Consider the following 13610-nt stretch of genomic DNA (forward strand, 5'->3'; position numbering starts at 1 on the left):
TGATATAAAAAAATAAAAAAAATCAATGTATAGTAATTTCCTGCAACTTAATTTAGAAAAAAAGGAAATTTTAATTATTGGACAAAAAAAACTCCACAAGTACACAAAGTATTAACCTAGAATACTGTCTAACACTTGATGACTGCTCTGTCAAGCCCTCATCGTCAGTGAAGAACCTGGGTGTGCTCTTTGATACCAATCTTTAATTTGAAAGCCACATTAATGAAGCCTGTGGCCCGATATTAACTCAAACTTGGATCCACACTTGTTCAAACAGGTGCTGTGATTAAGAGATTATCAGTGTCATTCCACCTTAACCTGTTATAATGTTATGCCTGATCAATTATTATCGATTATACACTGATAATAATTACATCTAATGCTACTTAAATTTATTTTCTATATGAATCTATGCAGTGGGGAATTTCACGTGAGGCCACGAAGATTTCCACAGATTTCTCTCATGTCCAAGTTGGTCACACAAATTTGCTGCTTTGAAAGGAAGCTGCTTGGGTTGAAATTACCTCTGTGTGAGCTGTAGTTCATGCATCGCTAGACAACTGACCAGAGACAATTGGACATTTGTTGCTCTCAAAATTTCAAAGAAATTTCATAAATGTGACACACCTTAACTGCTCTTAACAGCCATGAGTGATTTTTCAATGTGGTTCTTCCTTCAGCGTTGTTCTTCTCTTTTAGTATTTCCCGTCCCTGTTGTTTATATGTAATTGCCCACTTGAAAGACCTTGGTTACGAGGCAAGATTTGACCTCTGACCTTGTGCCCTGCACATCCCTTGGGTGAGATGAGGGTGCAAGACCACAGTGAGGCTACGTTGAAGTTGGGAGATACTCATCAGGTGGCCACAACACAAGCTTTGGTCCAACCCCAACGCTCTGGGCCTCGTAACCACTAGTGTGCCGCCTGCCCATCTGCCCTGTTATTATGGCCGTAGAGCTAGTGTCTCTTAAAATACACATCACAGTGCAAGTACACACTGTAATGAGCCCCGGAGTATACATTACAACACCATCAAACACTAGTGTACTTTAAAATACACACCACGGCACATACACACACCATGATGTTTTTAGGGTATCCATTACATTATACATCTATATTCCTAACATATGTCTTTGTCAAACATATTGAGGCACACCACACACAGTCTGGAACATTGCCTCGGGCCCTGTCACAGGAAGGGACCACTAAGGACCTCAAAAGTACAGGGTACTCATTGGGCCAGGGGGAAAGCATAACATTTTAGTCCCAATGTTTACCATCCTTTAAAAATACTTCAAAAGTGACAGAAAATACATTTAAGATGTTACAAAATATATTATTATTATTAATATCTTTTTCAAAGTTTTATTCCTAAAATAATCATGTAAAAACACATACATATCAATCATATTTTTTTCAACATTTATTATAATAAGAAATGTTTCTTGAGCAGCAAATCAGCATATTACAAACGATTTCTGAAGGATCATGTGAAAAAGCTGGTAAAAATAAAACTGAAGTAATGGCTGCTGAAAATTTAGCCATGACAGGAATATATTTAAAATTGTAATACAAAAAATGAATACTGTAAAACAGATTGTACTGTATCTAAAACAAACACACAAACAAACATCTTGGTTCTTTAAAAAAACATTTTAAAAACACTTTTTATTAAACTTTTAAACAGTAGTGTATATTAAATGCAACTTGAGTCACATGACCATGACCATTTCTATGAATTTGATATTGTCCTCTACTTAAGACTTGCTCAAGACCCCCCACACAGGGTTAAAAAGGCTCACAAGTATGGGGCAAAAGGCTATACTAAATACTTAAGCTTAAATAATGTTTTGAAAACAATTTCTTTATTTATACTTGTTAAAAACAATAACTTTAGCTTGCAAATCATTTTTGTTTAATAAATATACTGTCATTAAAAATAAAATATGTTCATTTTTAAAACTACAATAATTTAATACAGCTTTAAAGAAGTAACATATTATATTTTACAGCATGATATGATTCATAATTTATTTTTAAATATGATGTTTTCATTATAAATACTGTAATTATCGGTGGACACCCAAGTTAGGGTGTTTTCACACTTGGTCCGATTCAGGGGTCTAAGCACAGTTCGCGTGATTTTTGTCTCACATGTGAACACTCCAAACGATCTCAGGCCCCTTTAAAGCAAACCGAGCTGAGACCATCTCAGGAGGTGTTCTGGGTACTGTTCGATCTCATCTTATGGTACAGTGCACTAAAAACACGCAATCTGAACACAAACCGCTCTGGGCTTACTTGATTTTTTTGTTCGCGAATTCCAATGTAGTTTGGTCATCATATGCCTTCATACAAATCAGCTGTTCATCATGGCTGATTCTACTAACAAATCCCTATAAATTATTCGAAATTGTTTATTACAATTTCAACCGCTTCCTGCGCGCCTTGCCAGTTTAAAATGGTGTTATGAGCACACACCAGAACCCATCTGTCACAGCGCGTGTACTAAACGGAATCTTTAGCATCTTACGGCATTTATATAGTTTCAAAAACACACAAGTTTCATATAAACAGGTGGTTTTGTCTTAAGTGAATACAAACATCAGTAAGAATCAGTGTGGAGTATGTCATATAGTGAAGAATATGCAAATAAAATGTTTTATTTTTTCATGTGATTATTCAATTTCTTACTTAAATGCTGCTTTAATAGTATAAGTTGTATAAGTACTATTATAGTATAAGCATAGGCGTAATTTTGTGGGTGGGAAGGGTGGGACATGTCCCCAGCACTTTTTGAAACATCTTGCTTCACGGATGAACCTAACTAATACAAACACAACATCTCTGGTTAACTAGAAGACCATCATTTAATTTGTTTGTTAGATAAGAGACGATCTGGCGCTCGTTGCTGCTGTTATCAGTGGTGCAGATTTCTCTTGTGGCTCGTATATGCAGTCTTCACACAGAACAGCGCTTTAATCGAACGCTTAACGCCATTGCAGAGACTTTCTATTTTTTCCGGTGAAATCACGAAACAAAATGCACAAAAACTGTCCCTGCTCTTGATGTACAACCACTGATGATATTCGCTTTTGGATGAGAAAAAGGCAGATTAGAAACGAGAACTTCTGACAAGTTTACCAGACTAGACCAGGGATTAAAAGCAAAGTGTGCAAATCTATGCCTTTATTCACGTGAAAAATCTTGGCACTAATGCTATATTGTGTTTAGATGAAATAATTAAACGAGATCTATAGCAATAAATCTGATATAACATTATTATATATAATGCATTAACAATGCTACCCCCTTATAATACGCCATAAAGTGAGAATCATATGCACGCCAAAGCTCATTTTGACGTATACATTCCATTAGAGTGCGCACTCGTATACTATTTATATGCATTTCCGTGAGACTGTCCCACCCACTTTTTAAAACAAAGTTACGCCACTGAGTATAAGTATTACTTATACTTTACCTGGAATATTTAAAGCAGTTTATTTAATTTGCATCTTTATTTTATTATTTCACTGTATTGTTTATTTTTTATATGCTGATGTTATCATTACCTTCTGCAATAAAATACAATTCAAAATATTATGTTACTTACAAAAGTGGATGTGTGATATATAGCTAGTGAAAGAATATGTTAGCCTAGAAATCTAGACGCACCCTAGCGGCAGCAAATCTAATCTGCTGCGAGTGTCGTCTAGCAACTCTCAATACACTTTAGCTGTAAACGGCAAACTCTGACCGGGCCAATCACATACAGCGAAAGTTTAATCTGTCAACTAGCTCTGCTTCACCTTCGTTGCTTTGGTTGGTTGTAGCACTATCCAATTGCCTGCACACCGTGCAGAGGGAGTTTGAAAGACAACCGTTTATCCCGCCCCTCGGATTGAGCCCTGTCTATGGTGAGTTTCCAGACCAAACATCTTGATGTGGGTCTGGCTTGTCAGGCTAAGAATATGTAGTATTGCAACAAAAAACAAAAATGTTTTTGTGTAAAAAAATAATTCAACAGCATTTGTAGCAATGTCATAAAAAAAAAAAAATCTTTACAAAGAAATAGCTTGGTTACAAACATTGTAAGTGAATGGTAGGGGTGTCCATGGTTAACCGATTAACCGATTAACCGTTAAAAATTGCGTAACCGAGTGAAACATTTTGCTCGGTTAAGTGGCGTCAATGACGTGCTTTGAATTTAGTTGTAATATATTTTTGCACCCCTAGAGACGCTCCTAGACATTTGTAATATCCACAAGAAGAAGTCATGACCAACTTTCTAAGCGGGCAATGAAGCGGGCAAAGAAAGCGTGGGAGCACTTTAAAAATGAGAGTGACGGGGCAAAATGCAAGTATTGCAATGCAGTGCTTACTGCATTTTTTAGTCGCTCCGGAGTATAAGTCACATCAGTCAAAAAATGCGTCATGAAGAGGAAAAAAACATAAGTCGCACTGGACTAAAAGTCGCATTAGGGCCGAAGCAGAGCGGGAGTCGCGCGCGCTGTGCATAACGGAGCAGAAGAAAGAAAGTTTGAAGTGAGAAACTTGTGAATGACTAGAGAAAAGCAGAGGTTACTTTAACTGTAATGAAGAAAAGAAAAAAGCTAATCGCGGACTGAAAGCAAGATGGCCAGAGCTGAAGGAACGAGTCCACAGATGCTTGAACTCTCTGCCGGGAGAGGCTCAGCCGCGCGAGTCAAACGCTGTGTGAATCGTTCTCGGCTGCATATTTTACTACATGCCCTAATCATGCAGGCTACCTCGCGGCCACTTGCATTGCTCGTGAACTGGAGCGCATCTCATCCTAATTTAACGAAACTCAGCGTACGCCTCACAGACATAAAAAATATCTTAAAGGGTCATGAAACCCCCCTGCTGCAGCAGTGTTTTTTCACACCTTCGATTTGAAAAAGCTTGTTAAAAGGGGAGTGGTCGACTGTGAAAAGGTGGGATGGTATTGTGTGGAAAGAGGGAATGTTTGCATAAATAGGGGAGTGTCAGTAGGTGCATTAAGATTAGCGATACCAATAGCAGCAGTTACAGCGTTTCTGAGACATGTTCTTGGTTCACGTTGGCATTGTTTAACCACAGAGAGATTAAATGAGGGATGAGTACAGCGAATGAGAGAGCTATGAGTGGCGTGCAGCAGACATCGCAAATCATTCAGCTCTTCAAAGTTCAAACCAGCATAATTCAGTGAGAAATGAAAATAAATGTTATTCTGCATGACGAAATATTTTGCAAACGTGATAAAACTATATTTGACCAAATATGCACGCTGTTTGGCAAGATGAACAACGCGCCGACGTGATAAGAGAACGTGAACCACCCAACATGCGATGCGACAGAGATGTGTAATTCTAGATCAGGGTAAAAGCGAAGGGGTTTGAGGCTAGTCTCGACCGCGCATCTGAAGCAAGCGATGCGCGCTGGGTTGCCGTGACGATCCGCGCTGTCTATCACTCGGCAGCTAAATCTATATTTGTCCAAATATGCACACTGTTTCACTAAGAGCCTGAACACATGCGGTTTAGTGCATGGCTGTGACGACAAATAAAACGGAGAGGATGTGGCTTTTGTTCATTAGCCTACAGATTACAGATTGGTTATTTTGCACTCCTGACATAGATAGTGAACGCTTGCAGGTTCGGCGTGCGATTCCTCAAGTGAATTTTACTTTACCGAGCCTTTGTAACAAAGGCTTCCACAGACGGCGCCGGTTACAGCTCGCTCGGCACCCTTACGTTACTTCGTATCAGCACAACGCCTAGCTTTCCTCCGTGACTTTTCCGCACGCTGCTTCCAAAACTTCCCCACCATATCTCTACAATAATGATGGAAGACGAGCCTGACAGAAGGGACTGTCTCATGCATATTAACTAAATTATCTTGTATGCATACTACAGCGCAGGGATTGGACTGAATGAGCTTTATGTCATGAATATATATCGAGAATCGCTCGGAGCAGACGACGTCAGCATGTGCCCAGCAGCCCATACTTGGGCCGAAAAGGCCACGCCGACGTCAGCATTTGTGACGTTGCTCCGACTAAGCTGTGAAAAATGCAAAAATAACTATTTTCACATATGAATACCATTAATGAGTACCCTTAGTGTTTTCAATGATGTGCAGCCTATACATATCTGTTTACATCTCAAAAAAAGTGTTTTGGGGTTTCATGACCCTTTAAGAAAGCTTGAAATGTCTTTTAACAATTTAAAACGAAAAGAAATAGGCTACTCTCTGATTATGTAATCCATGATGTGCATTTCTCTCTATAGGCCCATTCACTACGGAGATGGCGGTCGTCAAAATAATAAACTAAAAATAATAACCCTGACGCACACTATGGTTAACCGAGTATTAACCGCTAAAGGCGGTGAAAAACTTGAAAACTTGAAAACGTGCAGCCCTAGTGAATGGGATCATATTTTGAAGGCCATAGCCATCAAACACTGAACTGGACTAGATCCAAAAAGCAACAGTCTAAACAAAGGGGTCTGAGACCGCATTCTTACTAAAGTGGACCAAAAAAGAATCTGAGTCCTCTTTTAGGTACAGGGAGAGTGTGAACGTGAAGAGAACTGGGTCTTTTATCACTTGGTTCACCTTTTGGTTTACTTAAAGGAGTCTGAGTTTGGTTCTTCTAAAGAGGACCCAAGTGTGAAAACACCCTTAATGTATGGTACACTATATTGCCAAAAGTATTGGGACATCCTTCCAAATAATAATAAATAAAAAAAACAAGCACCTAGATATGCAGACGCTTCTACAAACAATTATGAAAGAATGAGACACTTTCAGGAGCTCAGTGAATTCAAGTGTGGTACCTGTGCAATAAGTCAATTTGTGAAATTTCCTCACTATTAAATATTCTACAGTCAACTGCTAGTGGCATTATAACAAAGTGGAAGCAATTAGAAACAGCAGCAACTCAGCCAGGAAGTGGTAGGCCATGTAAAAGCACAGAGCAGGGTCAGCGCATGCTGAGGCAAAGTCAGTAGCTACAGACTTCCAAAATTTGTGTGGCCTTTAGATTAGCTCAAGAACAGTCCATAGAGAGCTTCATGGAATTTGTGAGGTCAGGCACTGATGTTGGACGATAATAATCACATCATAAGAAGAATGGTCTAAAAATTCCCACAAACACACTCCTAAACCTTGTGGAAAGCCTTATGAAGCTGTTATAGCTACAAAGGGTGTTCCAACTCCATATTAAACCCTACAGATTAAGAATGGGATATCATTAAGGTGCATGTGCATAAAAAGGCAGAAATCCCAAAATATTTTTTTGGGCCTGGCCTGGTCAAAAACACTAAAATTAGGATCCAAGTTATTCAACTAAATATACAAATACAAATTAATTAATTGGGTCTTATTTAATTCTATAAACTATAATACTGATCTGCCAACATTGTCGCTATACGATAAATTAAAATAAGCCGATAACATCACTGTTTTCTCCAGAATGACTGTACAGCCAAATCAAATTTTGTTGCAATATTGTCCTGTTTAACACTGTGAAGCTGCTTTGAAACAATCGTCATTGTAAAAGCGCTATATAAAGTTGACTGATTGACTGATTGAAAACCTTTGGCAATATAGTGCCATGTGAATCTAACCATGTCATGTCAACAAATGGAAAAGTAAGCCAGCTGTTATCATGCTAATTATTGTGTCTTTAGCCCCAACAGCAGGGTAGCTTTTTACACCAAATACTATAAGTGCTGCTATCATTGTTTTTTCACCATGATTCACTCAAGAAATCCACTGGAATATTGAAATGGTTATTTTTGATAGCTTGTTGTCATCAAAAAACCTATTCATACACCAAGACCTTTACACACTGTTGTTTGCACTTCTGGGCTAAATTACATTTATAAAGGTCTCGTTCAGTTTTGGTTTTGTTTTCATTCTGTTCCCTGTTACGGTTTTCCTGAGTTCTGTTTGCCTGTTAGTTTCCCTAGTTACTTATTAGTTTCACAACTGTTTCAAATTCTGTTCATTCCATTTCCCTGTGTATTTAAACCCTTACTTCTTTCAGTTCCTTGTCTGACATTTTTTTTGTTTTGTTTATGTTTTTCTGTGTAAGTATTGTTAAGTAAAGTTTCTTTAGGTCACCTGCATTGTGTGCTTACTACAGCCACCAGTATGTGACAGAATATAGGACATAAATATAAGATGTTTAGACCAAAAGGTGCAAATCCTTAAGGGACACAAAAAGACGTTTTTAGACCTGATGTGACTCACCCACTATCCGGATCACTCGCTTAGCGTCTTTTACTACAGCCTCAGGAAACGATCCAACGCACACTTTCCTAGTGAGTGATGGTCCTCTGAAAAATGTTGCCCAATTGTGGAGTGGGTTCTGGTAAACAACGATTCAGTGTTCAACGTTCTTCCATGTTGAGAAGTACACCCTATGCCACAGATACCCACAGAGATGGAACCTGAGCCTGCCGCGATGTCAGCGCCAGACGGAATAACTGAGCCAATCCAAAGCTCGAGCCCAACGCAGAGTCTGACCAGATGCGTGAGCCAGCTACATCATCTGTGCCATTGAGTGTACTTGTAGAGTTTGAGGCTCGCCAACACTCTCCTGTCAATGAAGGTCAGCTACAGCTGGCCTTTCCAAACCTTTATGAGGATTTGAAAGATGATTCTCCTTGGGATCTCCTGTCGCTGCTGGTTCTTCCCAGCTTCAAATCTATGTCTTCAGTGATCCAACCCAACCTTCCTCTCCCACCTCCTCTACCATAGACAGCAAGTTCTTCTGCCCAGACTCTACCTGACTTCACTCTGCTGCATGGATTTTTCCTGGGTATTTTGGTCTTCCGCTCCACGCTCCACCATAGCAAGGGGATCCCCTGGCTCCACCGGGCCCATTTCTCCACCTCGGCTCGTCGGCCAGTCAGCTTCACCTTGGCTCCTCCCTCCCTCTGCACTACCTGAGACCATCATACCTCATCCCTCAGTTGTTGCTATGAATGTCTACACCATGGACTTTCAAGCCTTCAGCTGTGCTTCATCTCTTCGGCTCTATCTTTCCTCCAGCTCCGCATTGGTCCTGGGCCCCACTGCCCCAGTCTGGCTCATCATACTAGACCCACCTGGATGTTTGTCACCACTTTGGTCTCCAGATTCATATGTGTGGCTTTGGCTCATTGGCCCTGTCTGGGTCTTCACTTCCATCAGCTCCATCTGAGTCGACTGTCCTCCTGGCTCTTCCAGTCAAGTCTCCACCATGGTTCCTTCCTCCTTTGACTTTGAGTTTTGATTGCCTGTTAGTTTACCTAGTTACTTAGTAGTGCCATATCTGTTTCTTAATCTATTAATTACCTTTTCCTAAAATTCTGTCAGTTCCTTGTATAGTATTGTTTAAGTTTACGTGGTTATGTATTTCTGTGAAGTATCCTGAGTGTTAGTATTGTTAAATAAATAGTTTTTCCCCCTGTGTTGTGGATATACTACAGCCACAAGTATGTCACATTATTATTATGCATTTCTGAAATTCTCCACTATGATTCAAACACTCCCACATAAACATGAAACAGCGTTTAATGCATGGCAGTGGGTGTCCATTCAGACAATGTTGGCATATGTCACAATGTTGTTTTGCATGATAAAGCAACATATGAGCAAAAACATTTGGCTACCTTACTCTTTTAAAAGACACTAGCATTTAACTGCAAAATTATTAAAATGAAGTACGCAAAACGAAGGCTGCCTTCCAAGGATACTTTATATTGAGATGACGCTTGATGACGTGGCAGCCTTGAAATGCAACCTGACTGGGACACAGCCTTCCGATTAAGAAGCACTAAACTGTTGAATACAATTATGCTTTAACAATAAAAAAGTTTCTTCATAACCTTTTAATATGTAGTAACTGTTTTATAACATTTAAAACAGTTTTTGTTAAAGGGTTACTTCAGCGATTAGCATATGGCTTTGTATCAGTAGAAACCCTGGAGTATATTCAAATGATTGTGCTTTACCCCCTCATATCCCCCTGAGACGAGAGATTTATGCATTTTATTTCTGGAAAAATGCCTCCTATGATGCAAATTGATGGTATTTGCATCATAGGATGAATGTTTGCCCAAAGGCTAAAGACTACAGCCAGCAGAGGGAGCCATTTCCGCATGTTTTGAACCCGCGCATGGGGGATGGGAGATTACACTCAGCTCGCAGGGAGAGCTCAGCTTGCAGCTACAGGCACTCATTTAAACAGAGCTATGGTGAGCAATGTAAGTCTTTTAACTTCTCAAATTAATTTCTATGAAAGTTAAGCTTGCAAAGGCATGAACTGAAACATGCTAGACGGAACTCGCATTGTGAATGTATGCCGCGAGTGTAGTCACGATTACCTCAGCTCTCATCACGAGAGCTCATTAATCTCACTCCTGCAGTCAGTGCTCAGTGCTGTGATACTCGTGCGGTGTGACTCACTCATTATATTGAACAGACACGTTCAGTTTTCATTGTAGTGTCTTCTCCAACTCAGTCACAGTAAACAAGTTGGTGGCTTTGGGAGTGGCCTCACAGGGCAGCGAAGCATTCTGGGAATTGTAGTCTTTCATCCCCATGAGACAAAAATACATTTTCTCTCTTTTCTCAGTCTAGAAGGTACCAAATTCAAAAATAATTTCACATTTCTACTTCATTGATGACCCAGTTTAAATACAGGTTCATCTTCCCAGCGCTGAAGTACCCCTTTAATTAAAATAAAGCTAAAATAAAATAAAATGTAAATATTAGATGAAAAGCTTAAACTTTTGAAACATCAAAACTTTTGCCTATGTAACTAAATTAATTTAAAAAATGTTTAAGTTGAAATACTAAAATTACTAAAATGACTAAAACTGAAATAAAGAAAATAAAGCTAAATAGAAATTACAACAACACAACAAAATAACTAAAACTCCAACTTAAATGAAAATGTAGGTCTAGCAGTGGGGGTTTCTATGTGAGTCAAAGGGGCTGGCTGAAAAATGGTTGGTGACGTGATGTGACTGGAGCAGTTATTACATTGCGATGAAAGATAAAAAAGCCATTTTTTTATTTGGAAAACTGTCCATAAACAGATCAATGGTGCACGATAAGACTATGAGGAATGAGTAAGTAAACATTTTTGTACAGTCCATTCCAACTCAAATAATATTTGCTTGTGTGTAAAATTGGCTTTCATAAAAAAAAAAAAAAAAAATCTTTCTTTGATGAACAAGTATAAAAAGCTGTAACATTCTATTTAGAGCTCATACCATGTCAATAAATCTTTCAGTGTTATATCAAATCATGGAGTCATGTTGGCTGGAGGGACTCACCCCTTGTTGCAGTTGCTCAGTAGAGATGACTGAAAGAGGTTCCTCTTTCAAATGAGCCTCAGCGGTGGTGCTTTCCCTGAGATCACTGGGGCCTCCAGAGGGACAGTTCATAATCATGTACTCCGCATCCTCTGCTAAACATAAAATATATAAGCACATATAATTGTAATTTATTTACACAGAAAAGAACCCAAAACCCAAAGTGGAGATATAAACTGAAGTATGAAGAGGTTAGACATCCATAGCGGAAGTCATTTACAAATTAAAGTTAAAGATATAGTGGTAAAGATGACCTTTTTACATCTAAGGTTATATGAGAGTAGCGGTATATGAATAGAACATCTGTCCCCACAATCTTACCATGACCTTGCACTGACTCTCTTTATCCTGAAAATGGATAAAGTTCAGTTCAGCTCAATCACTACAGCAGCAGGTGGATCTACAGTGTTTCCAGACAGATATGGAAAAAAACAGTATAAAACATGACAGCTTTGTTGGAGCTGTGCTGCAGTGGTAGCGCACCTATGGGACATTTAATAAAAGTGCACTCTTTGTACGGTGCCCAAAAACTCTATTCTTAAATAGAACTGAATAAGCATTAACTAAAAAAAACAAGAACAATATTAATGAATATTTTTGATCAACAAACATTTGTATTACTTTGTATTATTTATATATATATATATATATATATATATATATATATATATATATATATATATATATATATATATATATATATATATATATATATATATATAAACATAAATAAATAAAGATTTATTTATCAGTGTCCCAGTGTTGTAGTGAGTCAAGGTCATTGCCGACTGATTCACATCCCAGGAAGTTGATTGAGATGCACACACACTCATGTTCTGCTATTGTCAATGTTTACAATGGTATATGGACTAAAGACCTCATTGCTACCCGGATTTAGCTTCCATGTTGTGTCTTTTCCTTGTTTTTCTCCAGTTTTTTTTTTTTAAATTTAGTTTATAGATGAGCTTTTAATTTTTAAATAAATATGCATTTTAATTACTTTCGTCTTGCTTAATTGTCGCAGTCATTCTGCGACAATTACTAGTTTTACTGTATTTTTGATCAAATTAACAAATCACTAACAGCCTTGGTGAGCGTAAGAGTCTTCTTTCAAAGACATTAAAAAATCATTCCTACTTCAAACACTGGAACGGCAGTGTATACTTTCATACACAGTCACTCAGTTACTTCAGAAAAACAAGTGGTTACCTGGTGTGTCCTTATTGTCCTGTAGTTTATATAGCAGCTCTGAGATGGATTTTTTCTGGGCCTGAGCAATATAACTGAGATTTTCACTGTCCAGAACAAGCAAGAACGCCTGCAGGTCCGAAACCAGGCGAGCCAGCACTACAAAATCAAAGAAAACAGACATAGGTATCATCAATACACACAATTAAATGATGTTTTTCACAATAACAACTTGATTGGAAATTAGTCATTATAAGAACCCTTGATTTTTCTTGACTGGCACGGTTTATGATTATTTGATGTTTAGCTATACAATTTGACTATTTTTAGCAATATTTTGATATTTTCAGGAGAGATAAGTTTTTGATTAATTAAACCACAATAGTAAACAGTCTCAAGTTTTGCTGAATTATTTGAGTTTTCAGATCTTCAGTCATTATGACACAAGTGGAGGGTTTCTAAATTGCTGATTTTTTTTACTCTCTAAGCCAAATAAGCGTGTCCTGCTTTATTTACTAAAGTGACTTTATCAAAATATTAGAGTGCATTCCTAGAGCCAAACCCATTCATCAAATTAGACTCATATCCACACAAACATCTGCACGTGCCCCTTACACACACACTAAAGTCATACCTTTACTGTGCACCTAAACAGTTATTTTTAATATTGAATTAAACACATTTTCCCTATCCTAAATTGCTGAAATTGTTAGCCAACATTTTCTATCATGCTGTGATATGTGGTTCTTTGAGAAGGAAAAAGTCCTTTACCTGTTATATAATGGTTTAAAGTGCAGCCTGCTCTCTGTCTTGCTCTTATTATGTTGGCTACAGACAAACAGACCACTGTTCAAGCCCTCACCACAGTAAACATACAGCGACTCCACACACTGTGTATATTACACAGACACATATCAGTAGGCCTTTGTATTGCAGTCAATCCTCTCTCACTCTTTCTCGCACATATTTTAAAGCATTAAACTTCAGCACATCGTTTATATTGAGCTATGAAATAGGGACCTGAGCCATGGTTTGCAATTAT

At 38.2% G+C, this 13610-nt stretch overlaps 1 protein-coding gene across 1 annotated transcript in view; it reads right to left on the reverse strand.

Moving 5' to 3' along the window:
• LOC137039287 (actin filament-associated protein 1-like 2) overlaps nucleotides 1-13610 on the reverse strand; it is a 46339-nt gene that overhangs the window by 16106 nt on the left and 16623 nt on the right. The window contains exons 2-3 of the mRNA XM_067414638.1: nucleotides 12590-12727; nucleotides 11342-11475 (exon numbers count right to left, since the gene is read on the reverse strand). Coding sequence (XP_067270739.1) covers nucleotides 11342-11475; nucleotides 12590-12727 — 272 coding nt within the window. The remainder of the gene's footprint in view (nucleotides 1-11341; nucleotides 11476-12589; nucleotides 12728-13610) is intronic.

The sequence above is a fragment of the Pseudorasbora parva genome, chromosome 13 (genome assembly GCF_024679245.1).
Source record: "Pseudorasbora parva isolate DD20220531a chromosome 13, ASM2467924v1, whole genome shotgun sequence".
NCBI classification, from domain to species: domain Eukaryota; kingdom Metazoa; phylum Chordata; class Actinopteri; order Cypriniformes; family Gobionidae; genus Pseudorasbora; species Pseudorasbora parva.